Consider the following 26,468-nt stretch of genomic DNA (forward strand, 5'->3'; position numbering starts at 1 on the left):
TACACATATATTTCACATATATGTGAAATACACATATACACATATAGATACATAACAGCTTATTAACCACCTGTTTCTGTAAAATATTTGGCTGCATTTGCTGGTGAGATGAGCTGGGCCCTGCATACCATACTGCAGTCTGCCACAGTGATTATAGTGCAGGGGACTTGAGTATCAGGCTCAGGACCTTCCTTGCCACTTCTTTTTCTAAATCATGAGAATCCAGGAGGAGGAAAAAGTAACAGGAAAGCAGAAACTCGAGTTATAGGCTGGAATTGCTATGAGGAATTGCATTAAATGAAAATTCTGAAAATTATTCCTTACTTACATTTACCCCCCACACTTACACTGGTGCTTATATGAGACATGCATTTCAGATTTGTACAGTTTAAATTAGTTGCTGTATAACAAATTAGTCATTATAATCTTATATGAGGTTCTATGAAAGAAGAAATTAAAATAAATATTTTTGGGGGTTTTTTTTTTGTTTGGTTGGTTTCCTTATTTGTTGTCTTTTTTTTAATTAACATTTAATATCACAAGCATTATCTTGTGAAAATGATACTACAGAACTAATCAATCTGTGCTTTAGTTTACCAGACAACATCCAAAGGTTATGACTTCCTGTAGAGAGAAGCTTTACAGCCTTCTGTGGGAAGAAGCACTGAAGCTTAATTTTTTTAAAAATTTGTAGCAAAAGAGGGTTTCTATTTTAGCAGTTCTGTGACCAGGTCATCACCCCAGTGAGACATGATATTTACAGGTGGTCTCAAAACCCAGTGGCCAGTGCCTGTCTAATATGGTATTTTTGGAAACACTGAACTGCTGACCTGGAAGTGCAGTCACAGCCAAAAATTTGAGGCCTGCTGGTGTATTCATTAATTGTACCGTATTTGAATATTCTTCCAAAGGATTGTTCTTTAAAGATGCTGGTTTTAGCTTGTCAGTATGTATATAAAAAAAGGAAGTATAGGTTATTGTATTGTTTAATGAGCACAGGATGCAAACCAAAGTTCAGAGGTGCACCATCGCTTTTTCTGTCGCCTAATTTAGGGACTATAACCAAATTGGTATTATGTAGAACTTCATATCCTTCCTTTAAGGTAAAAATATCATTGGAAGCAATCCACGTTATTGTCAATACCTTCTTAAGATCAAAACGTGCTCAATCTGTAATAGTAGAAGAAGCTAAAGTGAAATTAAAGCCTGTTAGTTATCTATCCATCTTCTGATCAGACTTTTTGGGGTTTTGATATGTTGTCTTCTACTTGAAATAGCAGTATGCTAAGTAATATCAATCTGGCTATGCAGAATCTAATTATCACATACATGATAATCTTCATTGCACTTGGAGGTGTTAGAAGTCAGCCTGTGAGGACGGTTGGGAGGCTGGAACCGTTTGCTAATATTTACGCGGTCATGCGAAGAAATAAGGGAAAGCAACCTTGAGTCAAGCCACAATGTATTCAAAGGCACCTCTTTTGCCACCTCATTGCTTTCCCTGAGATGGCAGAGACTCTTCAGGTCTGTTCCCTCTCTGTCTTCTTCCCACTGGATTTTGGCTTCTGTCCCTCCCCATTGCTAGCCGAAAACATGACAAGAGTGAACTCATTTTCCATTTAAGGAGGCAAAGAAGACAAGAAGAGGCCCTTGGAAGCAAAGGTGGTAGCAATATTTACCTCAGCAGCCAGGGATTATTTGCTTATTTCATCTTTGCTGCTAAATTGCACTCTTCCTATGCTGGGCAGCAGCCTGGGCCCACTAGAATAGTAAGTTGTGCGGTTAATTCCTCTTGAGATCCATAAGACACTTCACACCTCTCAGAGCAGCTGAAAATCAGACAAGCAGGCACCTTTAAACTAATTACACTGAGGTTTTTCAAGCCTTCTCCATGGTCAGGGCAAGAATCTTGATTCAAAATGACTGAGGGTCTGTTCTTCTCCTGTGGCATCAATGGCTGACAGCCGAGATTGTACAATTGCATAAAACTTACCTGGTTTATTACTACCTTCTCTTTGACTTACATTTAATTCTCTTAAATTTACATCTCTGCTTCCTGGATTAGTCGTAAGAGGTAGACAGTTTTTGTGAAGTTTGACATTGGCTTCTGTCTACTATCAACCAGGACAGGGTAAAAGGATCTGAGTGGGTAGCACTGTGGTTTGGGGACGGCAAAAGATTTATCCTGCCTCAGGGAAAAGGGCAAAAACTTCTGCTTGTGACTTTGATTAAAGGCTCTATCTAGTTTTGAATTTTGAAGACTTTACCATTTCTCTAATTGCTTTTGACAAAGTTTTTTTTTGTTTTGTTGAACATTCTGGTGTGGTGACTTACTAGATACCGAGACTTACAGAAGTAGCTATCTAAATAGGATGAGAAACATTTTACTTGAAAAAGTTGACAACCTTCAAGAGGATGAATATTCTGCAACGCAGCAAGCGTAAAGGAAGAGTAACAGTCTTAGACCCTAAAATAATGAAGTGTATTACATTTTGTTCCTACTTCTTTGCAGGCCTGACAGCAGCAGCTGCAGCAGCAGCAGCTGCCACCAACGCCGCCATAGCAGAAGCAATGAAAGTGAAAAAAATCAAATTGGAAGCTATGTCCAACTATCATGCAAATAATAACCAGCATGGAGCAGACTCTGAAAATGGAGACCTAAATTCAAGTGTTGGTGAGTCTCAGGCATCTCATATATCTCTGATATTAAATATCTCTGATATTTTATTATAATGGTGATACTTCTGAATTATTCTCTGAAGGCCTTGGCTTGGTGTAAAAAGTTGCATATTTATTTTGCTTTTCTTACTGTCTTGAGCTTTATTTCTTATCTGACCTTTACAACAGTGTTCAGTGTTGTTACTATTACAAAAACATTCTTTTCTTTGCAGGTTACATTTGCAGTCTCCAGTTAATGTTTTCCATGAAAGAAAGTGGTTTGATTGCTTAGAGTTCATTTTTCAAAGTACAGGTGGGGTGACAGATGATGGTGTCAAAGCGAAATTTAACAATGTCTCCTGCTCAGTGTGCTGGGTATCGACTTTAGGTAATTCAGAACACAAGCTTGAAAGCAAAATATTTCATACTTTCATGTGCCCTGTGACAAAAGGAAAACATACATACACAATAAATTATTGCCATGCTCTGCAGTTCCTCTAATATTTTATTTTAATAAACTCATTTTTAAAATGTAGTTAACACGTTTTTCCATTTCGTAAGCAGCCATCAGCAGCCCTTGTTCTTTCTCAAAAAAGAATTGTTTCAGTATACTTTATGCATTTGTTTGGACAATTTGTTTTGCTAAAGCATACTTCAAAGCTAGAGTAACTTTTTGTTGTTGTTGATTAAATCTTTAATCATCTGTGTGTGTCTGCTGTAAAATGTTTTGTTATGCCATTTCATTGTATTGGCTCCTTTTATCATGTTGAAACAGTATTAACTCAACAACAGAAATTCAATGACAAAGAGGTACATTCAGAAGACTGCAGGCAAGATCAGTGTATATTAGAAAAAAATGGCTCAAAATAGGGATTTTTAAATTTTATTATTATTTCGTCTTGTCTGTTTAGTTTTATTTATTTTTTTTTTTTGTCTCCTAAACACATTTGAGTCTTACAGAGTTATGTTTTAGCCTTAGCATAAGCAAATATGAGTTTGTGAACAGCATTTCTGTACAGTTTGGTAGGATATTATTTAGAAATAATGTGAATTGCAGTTCAAAGAACCAGTTCACCTAGACACATGCTATTTTACACAACAATATGTATCCATTACTGCTTAACTAGATACTAGATAACTACTTGATAACTAGATTTTTTTGTACTCCCTTTAAAAGAAAGCTTGAAAAATGCTTCTGCGATGGTGAAGAGTATAGTCCTGAATTAGCCATGTTAGTACTCAAATACCAACATGTGCAGCGGAATGTTAGAGGAAAATTTGTCCTCTTGGAGAGGGGACAAGACAGGTAGAGAGCAGGTGCCTTTGAAATCTGGGAGAAGGAGATACGTACAAATGAAGTGGAAGGGCCAGGTGGCCCCCTGACATATTAGAGGAAAAGTGAAGTTATGAGAAAGAGTAAAAAATATCAATGCAAATTGGGAGGATAAAGAGTCTATACTAGAACTAGAAGCTAGTTTAGATTTGAATTTCAGGCACAGTTGAATGCATTACATGAAATAAAATGTTCAAATTCTGGATTATGTGACTGTTGTTTTCCTTGGCAGTTCCAGTGCCAAAACACTTTTATGTCCCTGGAAATGGAAAAGTTAGCAGGTGAAAGGTAAAGAAAACTCTGTGAAGTATTTATAGGAGAGTAGATGGAGAGAGCAGCTGAATTTCTGCTAAATTAAAAAAAATACATCTACTTTCAAATCATTGTTGGAGGCATAATTTAGATAGCTAATCTGCTTTTATTCAGTTTAATCATTTTCCACGTTTAAGAAAATATATTCTAGCTATTTAAGTTAGTGAAGCGAGATTATTTATTGTCATTGTCAAAATTACCTCTCAGCCTCTTAACTTACTTGTTAACTTCAGTTAATTTCCTGATCAAACTGAATGAAGAATTAAGTTAATTTTGTTAAGAAAAAAATGGCTCTTCTGAGTAGAGTGAATAGCATTCCAGTGGTCTCTGTTCCATAAAGAATGGCTCTGGAAATATAGTGTGCTTGTCTGAGCATCCAGTCTTGAACTTTATTCTTCCTGTGGAAATTTTTGCAAAACCAGTTTGAATATATTTGTTTCTTTTGTAGTAAGTCTAGTTTCCAATAGTAGTTATTCCTGTGGAGTCAGAGAAGTGATTCCCACTACTATTAATTCCAAGGTATGATTAAGTTCATTAAGAGTTAAGATGCTGCTTATAAGTTGCATTTTAAAAAATTATCATATCGTATTATCTTGGCAAGAACTTGTATTTCAAAAGTGTTGCTTTGTAGTAGGTGTTTGCATTTATTTTTCATTATAGTTTTTTCAGCGTTTTTAATGTCTTTTCAAATAATTATTATCAAGTCTATATATCATTAATGATTTAAATGATGTCTTGTTAGGCATGAATTTGACATGTTTCATTACTGAATGTTGACAGGAGGAAGGAATAAAACAAAAGTAAATGACCTGATCTTGGTTTGTGTTTTAAATTATATTATGTGCCTGGCCAAACTGAAAAAGCATTAACCAACCAGCCAATCAGTCAGGCCAAAAGCATGATCTATACAATTTATCCTATATGTAACAAGCATTATGGAATACTACTTGACATGAAGTGATCATACCGTATTCTTTGGTGTTCCAGTGTTCGTGTAAAATAATATTAAATAGAGTCTCTTGAGTTTAATTGTCAGGTTTATTTCTGAATTGTCCTGCTTTTTGGTTTTAATCATATGCTTAATGGGAATTTTAGAAGTAATTTCTGTAGATGAGCATCATATAATTACACTCAAATATAGTGACTTGGTCCTTTAAAGCATTGTCCAAAAGGTTAGTGAATGAAGGGAGTTAAAGGAAGACAATGATAGTAATAAGTAATTATTTTATATCCCTCAGTTTTATATGGTAACCTTGATCTTGCATTCTCCCACCAGAATTATCATTTTAGAAGGGGGGAAAAAAAGGAAAAAAAAAATTACAGAGGAATCAGAGTGAGGTATTAGCACACTGAGTAAAATATATGGCTTCAACGCCTTTCTCCCCCATCTACAATCAATTGGATTCTTTTAGTTTAATATTTACTTGCTAAGATGAGATGCTAGTCTGCATGGTGATAAACAGCCTGCTACTGGCATCTGAAGGTGACCTGTCAGTTCATATGGACAAATCTCCTGCTTACTGAAATGTACAAAATAAATCATTAAAGCAGGCAGGTGCTCATTCCCAGATTTAAATCACCATAGATTTATGATTTGAATTAATGCTTCATTTGGTCATAGAAATAGATGCTGAGACAAATGATATGCAGTGGTTGAGGCTTCCATACTGTAGCCATCCTAATATTGATTACTGAGATGTCTTTGCAATCTCTTGTTTATATCAAGTACTGTCTTGTGACAGCTTGGCTGATACGAGCTACATTGAAGATAAGAAGGAAAAATGTCCTGGGTTCTTTTCAGTGGCAATTCTACATACAACATGCAGCATAGATAAATTATTGTTTTTTTGTTTAAAAAATAATTCCGTATCGCAGCAAACAAACAAACAAAAAAAGATTATACTGTGTGTTGTTTTTTTAAAAAATCTAAATGCAGAATTGAAAGAAAGAGTGTACCAAGGTCAAACTTTAAATTTCATTTAAGAGGTTCTGCTCTTTGTCATATTAACATCGTAGGATGATATTAGGACCAGTTGTATATTTACCATGTAGTACTCCAAAGCTATAGGTAGGTAGAACTGTCCAGTTATTTCCTTTCTGCTTAAATACTCACTGCCTTGCATTATACTTCATTAACCTGCAGCAGCAAAAGATAGAAGCCTTTGAAAATAAATATGTTTAAAGCTCTTTCTGTGAGCTAGTCTTTGCTATCTATAACTTGATAGGAAGTGAAGAACAGTCCCTATACTTTTGCTTCCCAAACATTTTATATAATTAAAACACTATGCATACACTTCAGGGAATACTCAAAGGATTTGTAAAGACCTTTGCCACTTGCTGAAATCTGACTCATAAAACTTGTAAACAACTATCAACAATAGTAAATTACTTGCTTAGTAGGAAATGAGTTCATATCTATTCAAAATGCAATCTCAAAACAGATGTCCCAAGAAAATGTCATTGTTTAAACTACATTCATCCAAAAAAAAATGCTATTATTTCTTTAAGGAAGTGAAGCAATCATGGAGACTTTGGTGTTCTCTGTTTCTAAACACAGTTAGGAAATACAAGGCAACATTTTACACTTGGCTAGCACTTTAATCCATAAACAACCACAAAATGTTTCGAAAATTAAGAGGTTTTCTTGGCATGTTAGATTTCCTTTTCATCTGCATTACCTTGCAATATTTAAAATTATGAGACAAACGCAAGGTTTCCTGTGATTTGTTGTTCAAAAGTAACGGTTGCTTGCATTTTTTTTTTCATCCAGAATCAGAGATAAAATGATTTAGGTGAAATTATTTTTCTCCAGTGACCTTGCCCAATAATAGAACAGTACAAAATGTAGTCATTTCCTTTTTCTAAACACACGTGTCTATTTTGAAGGAAAGAATTACTTTTATGGTTTCAGGAAAAAGTCTTGTAGACCTTGAAAAAGCAAATAAAAGGAAACAGAGAATGCAGGCCACTGAGCGCAGCTCTGCAGTTGCACATCTGATTCTCTGCCTTGGCAATGTTAATGAACCTCAAATCCTCCCTATAATTAGATGAGGGAATTGCTTATATTTTCAAACAGATGATGCTGCTATAATGAAACGATTGACAGGGAACTTAAGAGTGTCTACAGTAGTCGTTTGGTTTCTGGGTTTTGGATTTTTTTTTTTAAGTGCAAAAAGAAGATTGGCTGTAGATACAGGTCCTGGGAGAGGTAGTATTTTTACACAGAATGCTATGACAGGTGTCTTAGTATAGCAAAGAAATAACATGGAAGAGAAAGGAATGATGGGCAGGTACGTCAGTTTTTTAGGAGGGGGTGTCCTGTGCTTATTCTGCTTGGGTTCTTTAAAAGGGGCCGAGACTCAAGAGATGGATCCGGATTGAGTGCACAGCTGTAACTGCTGATGAGCTAATTGCTCCTTATCTCTCAGCCCCATTCATCTTCATTTTTTACCAATTACTGAGAATTATCTGTGTTCTCAGTTGGATATGAGAGTTAATCCTTTTTGGTTAAGCTGGCAGTACTGTGAGCGGATTCCAAATCATAGGGTGAAAAAGCCAGAGCAAGCTTGTTCTCAAACTCTCTCCAGTTCAATGACAGTATCACTAGTTCATAAGAATTTTTCTATTGTTTAATAGATTAAACACTGATTTTATTTTTTTACTTCAGTACTTTTTTTAATATGTATTTTTCTTTCAGAGAAAACTGAACGTGTATATTCCTAGGTAGATGTATGTGCTCCCTTTCTAAAAATACTCACTCACAGAAATGAAAATAGGATAAAGAATAACTTCAGACCAGAAAGATTATTTGCAGTATTTCAGTGTTTATTGAATGATACAAAACACTTCTATTAACTACAAGACTGCATGCAACTTTGACATCTGGGACATAAGACAAACACTTGTCAGTGATATATATCTACTTTTGTAAACTTCTTTGAGATCTGTGGATGAAAAGTGTTGTCTAGGTTCTAACAAAGGCATAATCATATAGCCCTGAGGACAAATGTGCTATGTTGAGCACATCATATTTCAAGCTAAAGGAGTGCTTTCATAAACCTGTGCTTTGGGAATGCACATAATGCCAGAAACAGATCATTTTGTCATAGTCAGGTCACTAAACTTTGATTTGGAGTTTTACTTGTCTTCATAATGGCATGGGATAAAAATAATCTTGAATTTCATAGCTAGTATATAATGTTAGTCTACATATAGTATATAATTCCTCTGGATCTGCTTCCCTAGCCTTTAATTGTGCTTTTTAAATTTGCTAAACAAGGCAGTGAATTGGATGTTATGATCTAAACACCAGTGAGTAAATTAAGGGAATTATTTGGAAAGGTTCAGTATTTCATGTTGGACAGTCAGTTGTTTTATACTGAAGAGTGTTTCATCTAGATTGAACCCTCTTTGTGGAATTCATTGGAACAAATGTAGAAATTTGCATCTGAGTTAGTCACCTTAGACTCAACAGACAGAAATAGACAATTGCAGGAGTGATCCATCTCATCCCAAAGTAGATAACAAAAGTAGGTCACATAAATTGCAGGTGCTTAGTCGTGCAACTACTGAGTTGTAGTTACATAAAGAAAGTTAAACAGTGAATCTCACTCTCCATGTGTGCAATTAATGTTTTCTGGCATAAGATTTAAAGGAGTTAACAGGTCTTTGCCAAGACAGTGAAACAGTAATGGTAAAATTGTGCCTGAGACACATTGGAATGGAAAAGAAAAAATAAATAAATCTACTCTTCCAAAACAGCAGGTGAGAAGTTTAGGTATTAGTGAGACATACTGAGAGAACAGGCTTCTAAAACTGCAGAAGCAAAAGGTTCCTGCATGACATTTGTGCTGTGGGCCTGCTATGAAGCTGTATCAAGTTCATGGAAAAATCCAAATGATTAAGTCTATCTTGTCAGCAAGATTAAAAAGGAAAAAAACAAACAAAAAAAAAGGTTATTTGTAATGTTTGATCACATTTACTTTATTTCTTGTTCCCTGCAAGATAATCCTAATTGGATAAATAGTCAGATAATTTAATCTTCGGTGTGATTTTTTTCAAAATACATGCTTTATTGTTATGGCCATTTTCTTTTTCAGTAGTGCCTTGTATGAAAATAATGAAATTGTTAAGCTTTTATTCAGCTTTGTCTCATCATTACTTGTTATCGGCTGTAAATATACTTAAACATAATACTGTGGATGTGCTATATTAAGAAATGTAAGCTTAATGCACACCTTATTTTGCTAAGTAATTATGCTAGTCTACAGGATCATCTTTCATGAATATTGACTGGAAGCTGCATTTTAAAAAGAAAACAGTGAACTTTGTAATTGATAGTTAAATGTTAGAAAATAATGTCTATGATGGAATATGTGGCAGCTGAACCTCTCATGTGAGTTAAATGATTATCATGAAACTATGTATCTTTCCTGTTATAGGCATGTAAATGAGCTTTATTATGCATCAAAAATACTTTCTGTAGAGTTATATAAACATTGAAGAAATACAGAATTATTGTTTTCATTCATAGATAACACAAAGGACCAAAAGGAAAGCTTTTTCATTTTTGGAATGGAATTTTAAAAGTATATCCTTTTCTCACTCTAATATGTCTGTTCCAGAATGATGTGAACAGGGCAACATCTCATTTTGGGCTTAAAGGTAACTTGATAAATCCTGCAAGTTTTCTTTTAATTAGGTTATCCCGTGAGGAGAAAAAAAAAAAAAAAAAAAAAAGGAGTCTCTTTGTACACATACGATGTCTGCCCATGCTATATTGTCAGTGTTCAAAGAAACACTTTTGGAGTTTCTCCAGGTAATGAGGAAAGGCAACCACAGTACCTAAGTCAGGCAATCACTTTAGGAAATTTTCTTAAATCAAGTCTGTGCGTGTAGAAGATTGCATACTGTGGCAGTTCTTAAAAACTCCATTTTACAGGCCTTTTCCCATCGACAATGTCAGCAGGATCTACATGTAGGTACATTGCCCTTGTCTCAGGGTTTGCATTCGAGTTTTACAGGTTTAACTTTTTATGATTAGGAAATCCATTAACACATCTATGTGATAAAGCAGATAAATAAAGAACATACTGCTTCAACAATCAAAATGTGAAATCACTACATCTTTTTTATTAAAAGAAGCCACGTGTACAGCAGAGGGAGGGTACAGGCAAGCAAGGGAAGGATACAGTCCTATGAAGAGGGAGGCGATTTATCCTAGATGTCAGATTTTCTCCTTATTTTCTTTAAGCTTATCATGTGGTAATACAGGTAAGGAACTGAGCATGCTGTTAGGCTATACCTATTAGGTACAGACATTAGGTTTTCCATTTGCAGCCCTGTCTTGACTTCCAGACCAGTTTGTATCTTAATATTGAAATACTAGAACCACAGAACTCAGCTCTTTCTTTTTTTGCATATTTTTTTGTGAGGCATAATGATCATCTTCTTCTTAGCTGTGCTTGCTAGGCTGTTTTTTAATATTAACAAAAAAACAAAAAAAACAACAGTTAAAGCTATGGAGAAGAGAAAGTACTTCAAGACCTGTGTAACTTTTCTGTCCACATCAAGGATGAACCTTCATGACCTTTTAAAAACAGAGCTTTTGCACAGCCTCATCCAGTCTTTTACACAGCAGAAGCAATTGAGCCATTTCACTGAACCTGTCCCTTTCTCTTGCATGAAAAACAAAAGCTCCTGGAGTCAACAGTACTGTAAAGTGCAGCCGTGTGCCTCTGGTGAGGTGTGAGGAGGCAGCTGTTGCACAGCTGACCCTCTGGGTATCTTAATTGCATACTAACTGATCAGCGTGCTTGAAAAAAGAAACTTGAACAGCATAAAACACAATCAGCAGTACCTTGAAAAATCTCAGTGTTTTTGACACTGGGGATGGAGACAATAGGGATACTTGACGGACCAGACAGGAGGGAGCAAACAGGATTTTAAGATGGTTTTCTTTAACAGCAGGCCATAATCGAGATGCAGACCCTTGCATTTATTCAGTGCTGAGAGAATTACTAGTTTGATAACGACTAGGAATGTTGTTATTAAAACAGTATGTGCAGTTCATTTTCAACAGTTTTGAATTAGAGTCTGCACTAATGAAACGGATACGGTTTCTTTCACAAAGGGCAGATCTGTTAGTTAATATAGCTGCAGCAGTGCCTTGTGGACCATGCCTTTAGCTCTATTTGTATTTCACAGCATGATAAGCAAAGAGTGTTGATTTTCAAGGATCCTGCTGATGAAAGGTAATGGCATTATTACATCTTTATCTCAAAAACAGAACTGCATGGTAAATGACTATTTTTTCTTCCCCCATCTGCCCTCCCCCCCCCCCTTTTTTTTTTCCTCTTACACAAAAGGTTTTTTTTTTTGTTAGAATCCTTTTTTTATTTCTTTGAATCATTTTAGCCTTGGAAATGATATGTTATTATTTAATGTCTGCACAGCAAGCCTGAGAGCACCTAATAGCGAATGGATTGGAAGTGAAGTGCCTCCTGCTCACAGATATGGATCGGCTCAGTCACACGCTGTACCAGCTGTCATCTCAGCCATACTGCTGTGATTTAATTAGTCTGTTTATGTCCTTTCTAATAATATTTCCATCTCTATGAAAGGACAAATGCGACAGGGACTTTTTTTCCTCTCTGGTTCTGCAGACTGAAGAATGTGGCCTACATCTGATATGCTGAAAAGCAGGATTGAATCGCTATTCCTGTCACTTCAAGCTGTTGATAAATTGTTCAGCCAAGAAGTGTACTTACTTCCTTGGGGTCATTTGTGGGCTAGAGGCCTGTAATCTTCATGGGGGGGGACCACAGATAGTGGTTTTCTCTTCAAGAGATTGAGGCATATTAGGTTGATGAGCTTTCCAAAAGGTTGAATTTAAAAAAAAAGAATTTAAAATTGCTATAGTTGGATTTGAAGAAAAGGTTTGGTTATACTTTCAGTCCTGTGACTATTTCAAGAACACTACACATCCTACCAGGTCATCAATATATTTTTTTAAAAACAATATTCTGTACTAAGTGCATACGATTTTTTTTTGTAACTATGTTTATACTGATCAGAATTCTAGCAGTTTTATAAAAGAACAGGATTGCAACTACAGGCTATTTTCTTCCCATACATTTCCATTGCAAGATTCTCACAGAAATCACGTAAAATGCCTAGAAATATTTACATAAAGGAAAAAAAAATTGTTTGGGCTGTTGTCTTTGGTTCTGGCCCCTGGGTGTGCAAATGCACATCTTTTTTCTGGTCTTTCCCTCCTTGTCACTCTGAAAAAAAACCTTAGAAATGACAGTATTTGGTGCTTTCATGACTGTTCGTAGTGATAAAGGTGATCGTCTCCCATCTCTTTCTGGCTGATCAAAGAGGAGAAAGCAATCTTTGCAATAAGAGAGAATGCTTTGGCATTTCCCAGCATGAGGTTTTGTAGGCTGTTGTGAAGGAGGCAGGTATTTCAAGTTGGGGGTACCAGCTGTCCACAGAGATGCCTAGGATGGCATCAGGGAGAAGTAACCTCTTTTGATCTCTTCACTGCTGCAAAATGTGAGTTTTTCAGTGTTCGTTTTTACTCTTTCTTGCTCTCTGATATGTCTGTCAATGACAGATTCTGTGTACAGTTTTCTCCTTAGAAGAGAAAAGCCCCATGGTGGTTTTTTTTCTTTTTTTTCCCTCTTTTTTCTTTTTTCTTGTTTTTCCCCCTCTTTTTTTTTAAGGTGAAGACCTTTCATATGAATATGGAGTGCTGCAGACCTTGATGCAGCCATTGCTGTTGCATCTCTCAATGGAGATCCAAACTGCAGACATTGCATACTAGAGTGGGTGCAGTCTCTTTGCCATTGAAAGCCTTGTGAAAAATTGCCTGTAGGTAGATTTTAGAGAAGGCATGCTTCAAAAAGTACACATTAGTACATAGGTAATAGCACTTTACAGGACTTGGATTCATTTAGTTTTAGATTACATTTGAGTGTTTTCTAATTTATTTCTTAAACTACAACAGGACTCCAACTACTGTTCACAGGCTGGTTATAAATTTGATTTTGCTTCACTTCATATTGAATTTTGCCTTTCTCAAGATGAGAGGCCTACTCCAGGATGGCTTAGAAGTGAATAATTAAGACATTTTGAACTTTGGGGTGTCATATATTTTCCTAACACTATATTTTTAAACAAAAAAGAGTTTCTCTGTCACTGCAGTTCCCACATCCAAAGCCTTCTTAGTACAGCACCCCAGCTAGCAACTGCAGTCTCAAGTCTCATCTCAAATTTCATATTACCTCACCTCAGCAATCAGAAGAGAGTGCATTGCTTAGGTAGATATATAAATGGATGAACTTTATTGTTAGACAACTACGGATTAAAAAAAACAAAACAAATGCATGAGCAGAACTTCTGGGTTGCAGTCTTGGATCAAGGGGACAAATGTTTAATATTATTAGTATCCTTAATATTTTGTATCCCATTTTTAACTCAGTACATAAACAGGACTGATTAAGTTATCTTGACAGAAATATTTTGATGATAGCAAACAAACTTAGCAGTAAGCATTTGACAGCATTATTTATTAATATGATAAATGAATTGTGAGGTGTGATTGTGTGATGATGCATTCATTTACTTGTTCCTTTTTTTCTTTTACTAATCTCTGTCATGTTGGATTTATAAATGGAACTGAGTGACCTTTGAAACTGTGATGGAAATGAAGAGATAAACACAACTTGAAAGGACAAACCAATTAATATAAATGTGTTAAACATAAAGAACTTATTTCAATCAATTGCTATCTATGTAAACCTTTGGGTGGTTAGCTAAGTGAAAATAGAGCAAACAGATTATGTGACACAGGGACAAAATGGACATTTTACTCTTGTGTTCTGTAGTATGGATATCATCCAAAATATAACACAACAGGAAGACCGAGGTGTGTGCTTCATTGTGCTTCAAAGACCACTGAGAAGTTACAGTTCTTAAAAATTATCTTATTCTGATAATATAAATGCTTTGTGATTGTGTTCTTAATTTTATTTTTTATCTTATTTCTGTATTCTGGTGAATACTTTGCTCTCTCCAAGGCTTTTAATTGAACTTCTAAAACACATGTGCAATATACTTTTAAAATATCCCAATCCATGAATTTCTAAATAGAGTATTCATTTATTCAATGGTTGCCTTGTAATGATGAAAACATTTATCACCCTGAAATCAATACAAATGTCTTGGGCATCCTTTAAGAAAATTACAGCATCTCGCTCAACCTTATTTTTTTTTTTTTTTTCTGAAGAGTGAAGCTTTTGTTATATACATTTTAAACTGCCTGCACATATTGTTCTCTTTATAGGCCTAATTAGAGAATATGATCAATTTAATATAAAGGTTTCAAAATACCTCTGTTGATGCACAGCAAGGAAAAAAAAAAGAAAAGGAAAAAAAAAGAAAGAAATACAAGCTTGACATTTTAAAACACTTGCATTTGAAAGACTTTCACTACTAATTGATTTTTAAAAGAGTTCTGTGGAAAAGTGAACTCAGAAATGTTTGGAAGTGCTTTGGCAGCATGCCAGAACATTTAGTACAAAGAAGAACTAGACAGTTTCTGAGGCCTTACTACAACCAAAAAGATATGTTATTTGCCTTTCTTAATCTAATTTGGTATCCCAGCTGTACAGTTACAGATTATGCTGGGTATTTTCAGTATCTTGTGGACATCTTTAAGTGATCAGTTGGCACAAGGCAACAACTTCCCTGCTGTCACAGGCAGGGGTAGGCATCACAAGGGTTTTTAAGTAGTGAGATTTTTCTTTGAGTTTCCTAAAACAAACCATAATAATGACTCAAGGTTCATTTCAGTATTTTAGGTGGCATTTTGGGCCTATATGTCTGCAAATAGTATTTTTCAGCATGGATAGACTGGGCCAAAGTCTGTATTTTCTATTTGTCTTTATTAGAGATAATGTTTCTGTGTGGAGTGAAAAAGAGGGCAGATAATATCTTATATTCTGTAATAATTTTCTGTAAACTTACCTTTTAGCTCAGATGATATGACACTGCCAATTCTATAATGTTTTAGAGTTCTTTGCTAGTTGACTGAAGTTCAAACAAAAATCCTCCTTTTTTGTGGAGTATGCACTTTGAAAACCTACATGGACAGCTGAAATATTAATGGAAATTACATCCATTCTATTTTGGAAAAAGAGCAGACCAAATGATAACGGGTAACATTGACCAAAAGCAATTACTTTAAAAGGATACTGCTAAGTATCTGAGAAAAATGATTCCTTTGACTAGTTGTTTGTCAGGCCCTGTGTGGTTTTTATTGATTGCTCTTGAATATATAGCCCCCATGATTGAAAACGCTGCTGGTAATGTCCTTCTTTTTATCGTGCTGAGAGTATCTTATTGAGAATAATAAGAAATAAATTTATACAGAAAACAAATACACATTTGAGCTTTGAATTAGCCAAAAGTGGACTATAGATTAGCTATGATATTAGTTTTCTAGCATGTCTCTTCCTCTAAAGCTAGTGTTCAGAATTGGATTACAAAAAAATCAAGCCTTAAAAGTTACATATTAAGTATTTGTTTATTATGTGGTTTGTTCCCCCCAGTATCTGAGCACAATAAATCACCTTGTGCTATGAAGTATACTAAGCTTGAAAAGAGTCATAGGTAGGAGTCCAGCTGGTACTGTTTCTTTTATATGAATACTTTATCTAACTGCTAACTGGTTTTACTCCACAATGTAAAACTTATCTTCATGTGAGTTGCTGACATTTCAAAATATCCCCAGTCTATTTAAATGGACACTTGATTAGGATGCTCAAGTGAATGAAGACAGACACAGGAATGGATTTAAGCAGCAGGGTTGCAATTTTATTAACTTAATGCTGCAAAGCTTCCGGAAAACTGAACATCTCCTCAGGCTCCACAGCTAAACAGGTCCACAAGAGGATGGATAAAGTTTGTAGGATTCAATTTGTTGTAAAATTCAGTTCTTCTTTTCAAAGTCTTTTAGTGTGTCTCTATACTTCCTTCTTCCCATAGCAAGAAGAAAGTTACCAAAGGGAGACCTGTCTGCCTTTTTGAGATGTACAAGTTGGCCAGCAAAATTCTGTGTTTCATTTATTGTTGTGGTATGTTTACTAGCAGTCCTCCAAAGTAAAGAGAGAATATCTAGGGCTTTGCATTACTTCCAAATTTTCCTGTCAATTGAAGTAAAACTCTAAGATGCTTTAAAATCCATTAAGCAAAAAGTCCTTCATGACTCTGATAGTAATTGTTCAGTCAGTCCTGAGGCATACTTAGGGAAAAAAACACAACCTGACATTTCTAGTTCCCATGCTCCATTTACATGGAGGGGAAATTACGAAAGCAGACAGATGAAAGATCTGGACATAAAAAGATCTGTTCAGAAGTTTAAATTAGCAAGTGGGGAGTCAGGAACAGTAAGATACGGAGGTTTGGAAAGAAAAATCCATGTCTTTTCTACCAGAAGACTGAAGGTGTAATCTCAGCGCATGGGGTAAAAACAGTGGCTCTTACAGATAACATTTCTATAAACCCTGCAACTCACAAAAAAACTTAATTAGACTTAATTAATTTTAAGGTAATTTTTAAGACTTGGATTGTTGTATTAAATCTCTCTTTTCCTCCCTGGAATCACTTGTTTGTTTGTTTTTTTTCCTGTACAGTCTTTATTACATTAGGTTGAATATTTCCTTAATGATTGAGAAACAATCCTTTTGGAATCCATATTGTTCATTCTGGCTTAGGAGCCCCCACTCACTTTGTTTTTGGAGGTGTACCACATCAAGGTTGTTGCAAATATGTAGGCTTTTTAAACTTGTTTTTGTATGTAGATCAGATTTAGCAGTATTTCCTTCATATGAAAGATAAGGCAAGTAAGTTTGTATTTATTCATGAATGTAGTGTATGAAGTAATGATGCCATGCATGCCAGCAGCACAATTTTTTTTTTTTTCATACTGCTCTCCCAAACTCACTTTGTTACTTCTGGGCAAAGTATTATACCGTATGGGTACTGTGTTACTTATAGGACTGAAAAAACATATGGTCAGCTTATGAGTTTAACCAGTAAATCTTAATGAGAACGCCCTGGCTGTATATGAGACCATGACAGCACTCAGGTAGCTGTACACCCAAGTTCCTATTACCAACAGTTTCTAATGTCTGGTCCTAAAGAAAGCCCTCCTGGATGGGCAGAGCTGAGCTAGGCCTTAAGTTCTGCTATTGAGTAGATGCTGAGGACCAGCATAAAGAATACAGGTAAGTGGCACTGTAGGAATCAGCTCAAGTGTGATTGAACTTGTTAGTTGTTGGTACAGTAGTGCTGGCCAGATGTCATAAATATCACAATGAATAATATTTTGCAGCAATTCTTTTAGGGATCATTCATTTAAAAAAAATAAATAAAAAATTGCGGTGGACAGAAGAGATACTTAAACATCACGTCTGAGGTTGCAAGAGAGCCTAGCCAGCCTTTGTGACTTTCTAATCTCAATAAGCACAGCTAAGTTACTTCTGCCGATGTGGATGAGATGTTTTGTGTCTGATAATAATTTTGTATCTGTGTGTGTGTGTATATATATATATTTAAAAAAAGATAGGGGCTAGATAGAACTGAAGTTACTTGCAAGCTTTACCTCACCTCATGAGAGGGGTTATGTGGCAGGTAGAACTTCTGCTGTATAGGTATGGCTGTCAGGCTCCCCTCACCCTCTCTAATCCAAAACTGAACTCCTTTGGTGCAAGCTGAACCTTTAACTGAAGGAGGAGGCATGAAGAGAGCTCTTTCTTAACATTCAGAAGTCCTGTCTAATGGTCAGTGACAGGGGAAGTGGTGGGAAATGATGAGGGGAGAAGAATTCAGGGAAAAAAGAGAGCAAGAGGGAAAGAGAGATCATGATGGAAGAGTGCTGGTTAGTTAAAGATATTTTTGAATAGGCTTCTCCTTTTGTTTAGTGACTGGCAAGCTGTTTTGTCTTACTGCTGTTTCTGCTGGGCTTTCATCAAGATGTACATGGGATAGGCTAAGACTCTGGATTGTCTGTCTTCTGTTTATTTTCATATGGAAAAGCTAATTTGCCAAATCAACAGATGTGGATAACTTCGAGTGTCATTAAACTTACTTTATTTGTGTTGCTATTATTTTTTTGTGTGTGTCCAGCGTTGTACGTGTGATCTCACCAAGAACTGAATTTTTAGCTATGACATGCCAACCCTGTCTCAGTTCTGGAATACTCCCTTATGATGTCACCACCCTCTTCCTGTTTTGTTGTGGCATGACACAATATTTGCAGTGTTCTCTTCCCCCTCTGACTCTCTTCATCATCCCTTGATAGTAATTTTTGAAAAACAGTACACTTCCCTATTGCTGACACAGTTGCTGACAGCTGTCGGTGTATCAGATGAGTTGTGTAGGACAAAGCTTGGAACTCCTGTAGCCACATTATTTTCTGCAAAAGTCGGCTTTCGACTTTCAAAAGGTTTCTGTTTTGTTCTTACCATGATGTTCATAACTGCAATACAGCTGTATTGTCTCATGGACAGTATGCCCAGCTTATAGCTAGGTAGATGAAAAACTGGATGTGAGGCAGGAGAGCTCGATAGACTTACAAAATGTGGAGAAAGTGGGACACTGAAAGCCGGGGAGTCCAGATGCAAGTTTTTTTCTGTGCTGGTATCAGGATAGAAAGATGATTTGTGCAGGGCTCTTTTAGAGGCTGAGGTCTGTTACAGCCAAATTATCTGGGGAGCACAGAGGGAAATAATGGAGGATTAATTGTTAAAAATAACCATGAATTTTTCGTCAGTGATATTCACTGCAGTGAGTCATGACTGAATATGTTTGTGCAAGAGTGGGAAAGAAGGGATGAAGAGTATTTTAGAGACAATAATGAATTAATGTTGCCATGGATTTTGTGGCTGCTGCTGCAGAATTTAAGAGTTGTCGCCATGGAGTTGGGGCTGTTGTGTGCAGAAGAGGACGCAAAGGACCTGTCTTGCAGTGACTCCCTGCAGCAGAGTTTGGCTCTAGGGTGTTTGGACTTTAACTTATACTGATACGAATAATATTCTGTTTAATACCTAGAGACAATAGTCAGATTGCATTACTGCTTTCATCCAGATTCAGGGGAAGTAATGGTGGAGTTAAGTAATGAGTGAAATCTTAGATGTGTAAGAAACAGTCGAAGATAATTTATAACATGTCTGTAAAGGGGTCACCTTAGACATAAGTGTAACTGAGAAGCTTTTCAAAAGTCCAGACTTAAAAATTTTATTCATTTAAGCAGTGAGAAAACTACCTGACTGTCCCCAAACCAAAAACCTCTATTAACTCTTCCATATTAAGGTAGAAATTATTCATTTCCTATTCAAATGATGAGTTCTTCTTTATTTTGTTCATTTTACTCAGTTAATACAGATATAGCTTGTGTTGTTACCACTTGCAAAGTTATTGCAAAGTTTTGTTCCATTTTTATGCTGTAACATGATAAATGAAGTAGAAATTAGTAATATTACCTTTTTGTGTGTATGAAGGAGCGAAATTCGTAGTACATAGCTAATTATTATTATTTTTTAACAAAGTCTGCATTTTACTAAATTGGTCTAAATCTTGACTTTTGTCTAAGATTCTTCATCCTTACCAATAGCCATTGATAGTTTATGTTAAAACACACAAAGGCTGTAATGGGAAGGCGTTTTTTCTTTTTTTTTTTTTCACAGTCATAATCCAAAATAAAGAGTTATAGCTGTTAAAAATTGGTCTTGGTGTTATTCAGATCACACAAGACTTCCTTTAATTGGCCCTTAATAAGCTTGGTTTAACTGGGATTTAAAGAAAGAACAGTGGTCATTAACATTAGCCAGATTAAGACTCTGTTAATTACCACTGAAAGATAAAGTAATATGCAAAGATGGGGTCTAAAATATTCTTGCTCTTAAGCAGCCAAGGAAGTTGAGAATTTTTTTGCTAACTGAAATGAGTAAGTCAGTAGCTCTTTCTCTGCAAAGCTTAAAGAAAAAAAGAAGACAGAAGATCTTGAGAGAGTACAATTAATACATTTAAATACTCTGGCTTAATTAGTACCTTGTACCTAGAAATAGTTCCTATATTGTTTTAATTTTTTGTCTGTAAATCAAATGTAACTTGTGATTTGTTTCAAGGATTGATAAATTTGGCATGGATTTATAATTTTCTGGTTATTAGTATTTTGTATAGACAGACACAGTCCGATACATTTTATTATCTTTGCTTATAGTCATATATTAATATCTATACATTAATATGAATTAATGTGAATACTAATGACTATACATGAATAAAATACAGAAATATATTGTATTTCACATTTATATATCACTTTTACGTAAAGAATATTTTTCTTAATGCAGAATAGCAAGAGAATCAAAATATTTCAAGCACTATAAGCAAAATGTTAAGACAATGTATCCTTATAATAATGGTATTTTTGTGATGTCACTATAAGTACATCAAAGCATTCCTCAGATATGTCAGTAGCTACGTGACATAGTATTTCCACTATGGAGTGGATTTATGGTGAGTTTCTCATAGTATCCTCTCAATCACAGCACCTATCAGAGGACAGTTCAGGAAACTGACAGTGGGCAGATACAGAATCATCTTCTTCTGTGCTCCTGATTGGTCTTCATCACTCAGAAAGGATTTCTAATCTGAAAAGAGAAGTTTTTAATCTCATGTAGGTGTTTCTTATACGTAATGTAATGAGGCCTTTTCTCCTCTACTACACTAAGTGATAACTTTTGGTTTAAACAAACTGTTGTTCTCAATTATTTCCATCTGTATGATTATAAATATTTTTAAAACAAGTAATCCTGTTTCTTCCAGAAAGCGGTATGTGCTGATATGTTGTATCTCAGTTTCATGGAATGTTTTCACATTCCTATGTAGTGAGAAGGACTAACAGTTGTGCCAAACTTACGTATTCTCATATATTAATGATCTTTTTCCCTTCCAACTCTCTAAATAGATTGGTGATCTTAATTTAGAAAAGGCAGTAGCTATATATTTTTAAAGTTTATTTCTACTTCTTTTTATAATATTTAATTTTCTTTAAACTGTCTTTGCACTGAACAGTTCTTCAACAGTCTCTGTTAAGACATATATTTCTTAGGAGATGCATTTATTAAAAAATGAGAGGGTGATCAGTTGACAGGTCAAATAAACCAAATAGTCTATTTCATTTCATCTAGTATTCGAAGATGCTGGAATTTTTTAGTTTATTAACTTATTTTTTAAAATTGTTTATGCAATTGAAGTATGTATTTTTGCATGTTTTGAAAAACATACTTAGAATCCTGTCTTTGTATATAAACCTTATAGTTTAGGTATATATATATATATTAATTGTTTTGAAGATATTTGGACCCCTGAGTTGAGGATGCTTGCCAGATTAGAGGGTTAATCCTTTGAATATAGAACACCTGCAAATAAGAAGGAACATTTCTCACCCATTCATACAGAAACTGCTACTTGTAGAAGACCTGGGACTGTGTGGACATTTTTATCCTCCCAAGGGTACACCTGACACCTCCTATACATTCTTTCATGCACATATTTTAAGTATCAGATGATAACCATGGACCATAAAATCTGTTGCTTTTAAAATAACAGGAACTGTGTTAACAAAAGAACTTGCCAAACTTATTGTCTCAAATAAAATAATTGAAAAACAGGGCCAAAGAGGAAGAAATATGCTTTAATCGATAGGCTATTTTTACATGTGAATGGAAGTTTGGATCCATTCGACTGGATGAGGTACAAACTTTATTAGCCTAAACCCAGTCAACCTCAATCCTTTGTTAAATGTAGGTTTTCTCTTTGTAGTCTGTGCAATATCTCCCTATTAAATTTCTCATTCATCAGTTCATGCCAAAGCCAGCCAGCGTGTTGTCATTGTTCCCTGAATGCTTGTGACCGGAGTGCAGCCTTTGCTATGGAGCTTGCTGTATTCCCCAGGGACCACCTCCAGTACTTACATATGGGAATGAGGAAGGAATCAAGATAAGATTTAGTCTGGCAACAGAGAAAGTTCTGGAGAAATTTTGCATACAGATGCTCATTGCTGCTTTTATGGCAGAAGAGATACTGGGAACAATCTCTGCAGGTCAGCCTTGGGAACTCGTTAGCCTTGCGTAAATGTAGAAGCTTTGGCTGCACAAGCTTTTAGAAGATCTAGAGGGAACATGTAACCTACCAACTGACCCTGCTTTTTCAGAACAATTTAAGGTATTTTCCAGGATGAGAAGATAGTTGTGCTTTGTCAGCCTAAGATTTTCCAAACTCTGAACAAGTTTAGATGTGTAGTTCATGAGTAAAGAATGTATAGGGAAACTTCTTCCAACTCATGCCATGAACTACAGTATAATAAATTGAAAGATTCTTTGCACTCTACATGGAACCTTTGGTTAGTGGTATATGCATTCATAATAGTAATAAAATTAACAGGGTTTCACTACCGTGGCAAATGGAATAATATTTCAAATAGAACAGCATAGTGAGACAACTTTTCTTAAGAACCACAAAATTGTGCCATTGAAAAGAACTGGTTTGGATAACTTCCAAAAAAAAATTGAAAGGAAAAAAGAAAAAAGAAAAAGAGAAGAGGAAAGAAAAAAAAATAAAGAGAAGATAAAAAAATTAAAAGAAAAGAAAAAGAAGATACCTCAGATGTTCCTCTTTACATTTTCTTCCTTCCAGTCTACATGGTAAATATCTCAAACACTTTGCAGTGTACTCCCTCAATGAAGAGCAAGGCTGAAATCTGTCACAAATCATACCTAGCTGCCAGAGAAATTCAAATTGCTGTAAGCACAAGTGCCAGGGGAGCTCTTACAGCGATGCTGAAACCATAATGCAACATTCACAGCGAGATCATTGCATCATAATCTCCTTTTGAATGTGACTCCCTTTGTGTGTCAGGTGTTTGCATGTCAGAGGGAGAAGAAAGGGGATTGTGAGTTTAGCACAATCTGTTGTTCAATATTTAAATTGGTTTGTTGTTTGGTTTTTTTGTTTTTTCTTTTTTTAAATTTTTTTTCTTTAATATATATTAAAAATGACCTGTATTTATGCAGGATATTCCAAAAGCTTCCAAGCTACTTTCTACTCTCTAATCCCCTCAAGTACAAAGCCCTTTTGTTAGGAATAGTCATGTTTTCATTTCAGACAAGCTAGTTACTTGAAATTCTCTCTAAGCCTATAAGCTTGCAGAAGTTAATATATATTTTAAAATATACTTATTTTGAGTATATGCTTCACAACTATTTTAATTTCCTAAGTGCACAATCAGTATTTGCATTAATATAGTATGATTCTTTCTCAGCTGTATCAGCTTTTGAGCAGAATAAGTTTGTGAAAATCCATTGAGGGGTTTTTTTTTTTCAGATTTACAGCAGCATAAGTGAAAGTAGAATCAGGGCCATATATTACAGAATGTCATTTATATTAATTCAACATCCATCAGACCTGCCATTATTTCATATAGCCATGCTCACAAAGTATATGGAATTTGTTTTGGGCTGCTTTTGGTGTTTTTTGAGAGCTTATCAATAGTCTAAAACCTAAATGTATGTCATTAAAGAACAAACCAAACCTCCAAGATAAAGTGAATTTAGTAGTAAAGAAAGCTGGTGGCAGGTTGAATCAGAAGAGAAAGATGTGAGTAAAGTTGAACCTCATGTGAAGGTGGCTACCACCTGATATAATCAGTGATTTTGGCTACAGAAAAATATATTTGATCCACTGTGTATGCAACTGAAAACTATTTAGAGTTAATGGTCAGAAAAAAGTCTACGGATGAGAATTTCATGAAGAAACAAACTCACTTTAGTCACTTTTCTGCATAATAGATTGTACCCCTTTTATGACAGAAATATAATGGTGATTATCACAAGGAAGGAAGGATGGAGGAAAAAGTATTTGGAATCAGTCAGATTAAACACATCTAACTTCATCTGGTACTAAAGTTTGAAACCCAATTGTGCAGGGCTCTGAAAGAGACAGATATCCCTGATGGACAATTAGTAACCATGAATAGGTACAGCTGACTGCCTGTTGTTTGACTGTGCAGAGAATCTGAGGCAGCTGGTCACTTGAACTGAAAATTCCAGTTAAGTGGATATAGTTTTAAAAGCTTTATATCTAAGTTATGTGTCCTGGACTAGGAAGTGATTGGGCAGGACTAATTTAGTTGATATCTGTATTATTTATTCTTTAACTGGCAGAAAAAAAAAACCCACTATATATATAAGAAAAATGGTCAATGAATGAATTTGAGAAGAACAAGTATATATGGATAGAACAGGTTCAGTTCTGGATCTGGAAAGGTCTTAATTGTAAATTCTAGTAAAAAGTCAAGCACAGAAGACACTTGGGATTTGTTTTGGTAACCTGAAGACCCCTGAATGCTTCCATTTCATTAGCAAAGTCCCCGTGACACTTGACATAAAGTATTTTATGACTGGACCTTTTTATGTTGCCCACACTTCACATAAGTAGAGCAACCCCTATTTTATTCCAGAAGACTGGGTGGAATCCTCCCTTCAGTCATCTGTAAGGCCAAATTCAGCACATTCCTTTGCTGATATAAGGCACTTGGGGACAAAGCAAGGAGTCACTGTAAGTTTCACCAGATCAGGTGGTGTGAGCTCAGAACTAGTGGTCTAGTCAATAAAGCATCACTAATAAATATGGACAATGAGTAACTCAAATGTCTTTTGCTTACCTCCTGTGGAAGCTTACTAGTTGGCAGTGCGGTGGAAACTAGTCTGAGTTCTTTGTAAGTATTTTTTCACTCTTTCTGTGTCAGGACCACTATGATGAACTGAGTGCTAGATTTAATGGAAAAGAAAGCAGGAATGATTGTGTGGTTCAGTAATGAGGATGCTTTGGGAATACTCCAGGGTTGTCATCCAAGCCCTCTTTCTATGTTTTGTCAATGTTTTTTATACACTCTATTAAAAATGTAAATTGTAGAAACAGAGCTTGAAATGACCCTTTATTTTTAACTTAGTGGAGTAGATACCTTTCTTCAGGAGTGGAATTTATGGGCACTTTAAGAGTAAATTTAAGCCCAATAATAGAATCTTAAAATCCTGCCAATCCCTTTAAAACTTTGGGACTGCAAAACCTAGAGAAATGAAGGTATTTTTAAAAACAGCTGGCTACCTAAGACCCAACCTGAGAAAGACAACAGTTCTGAGATTTTCTTGTGCTTGGTATTTCTGTACTGTCTACTTTAGGCAGCTTCATGCTCATTGTTTTTCTGTTTTTCCGGTTTTTTTGTTTTGTTTTGTTTTTATTTGTTTTGATTTTTTGCCTTGGATTCTGAGGACCCTCTTTCTTCTTGTGCATTGATGTCTAGATCTGTGTTGCCTTCAATTCTTTTATGTCAGTCAGATAAAAGTTACAGATTGTGGTATATCTGTGCCTTTTCTTGTACCTCAGCACAAATACTAAAGAGAAATGTTGGAAAGAAAAGAGAAAGAGAATAGTGCTGCATGCTACTGAAACTGCATAGGGAATTTAGGTAGGCAGAATGCAATTATGCATTTGGAATATAGCCAGGACATATGGGTTAACACATGTACTCCTGTGAAAAGTGCCATGGGATATTTAATGACTGTAAGTTGTCAGAACTCAGTTTTACATCTCATCTGAAAGACAGCACCACCACCAGCATGATGTCCCTTCACACCATGCTGGAACAGTTCCGAGGGATGGACTCAAAGGGGGTGAGTGGTGTCTCCTGAATCACCACTTCCATTTCTTGCTGCAGCTGGGCTTTCCTGAAATATTTGTATTAAAATAGTGTATTAAACTCATCTTAGTTAATGAAGTTCACTATCCAAATCTGAATATGAGTCCAATTGCCTCTGCCAGAAGTGGTTTGCTGTAGGATGACACTCTACCATTTATTTGGAGTGGATTATGTTATCCCTTTGGGATGGAAACCTTTGGAGAATCTCTGATGTCCTGCTTGAAGTGAAATAGTGTGAGTGTGTAGTAAAAAGAGAAGTAAGTTTAGCTAAAGCTTAAGAGGTCATCTTATGCCAGCACATCATGGTACGGTAAATAATTAAAGAACTGAAAT

General features: G+C 35.5%; 1 protein-coding gene across 1 annotated transcript in view; it reads left to right on the plus strand.

Moving 5' to 3' along the window:
• The window catches only part of DACH1 (dachshund family transcription factor 1), a 351,097-nt gene that overhangs the window by 183,796 nt on the left and 140,833 nt on the right, over window positions 1-26,468 (plus strand). Inside the window, exon 3 of the mRNA XM_030469246.1 lies at window positions 2,513-2,674. Within this exon, the coding sequence (XP_030325106.1) occupies window positions 2,513-2,674 (162 nt within the window). The remainder of the gene's footprint in view (window positions 1-2,512; window positions 2,675-26,468) is intronic.

This window comes from Calypte anna, chromosome 1, assembly GCF_003957555.1.
Source record: "Calypte anna isolate BGI_N300 chromosome 1, bCalAnn1_v1.p, whole genome shotgun sequence".
In the NCBI taxonomy this organism is placed as follows: domain Eukaryota; kingdom Metazoa; phylum Chordata; class Aves; order Apodiformes; family Trochilidae; genus Calypte; species Calypte anna.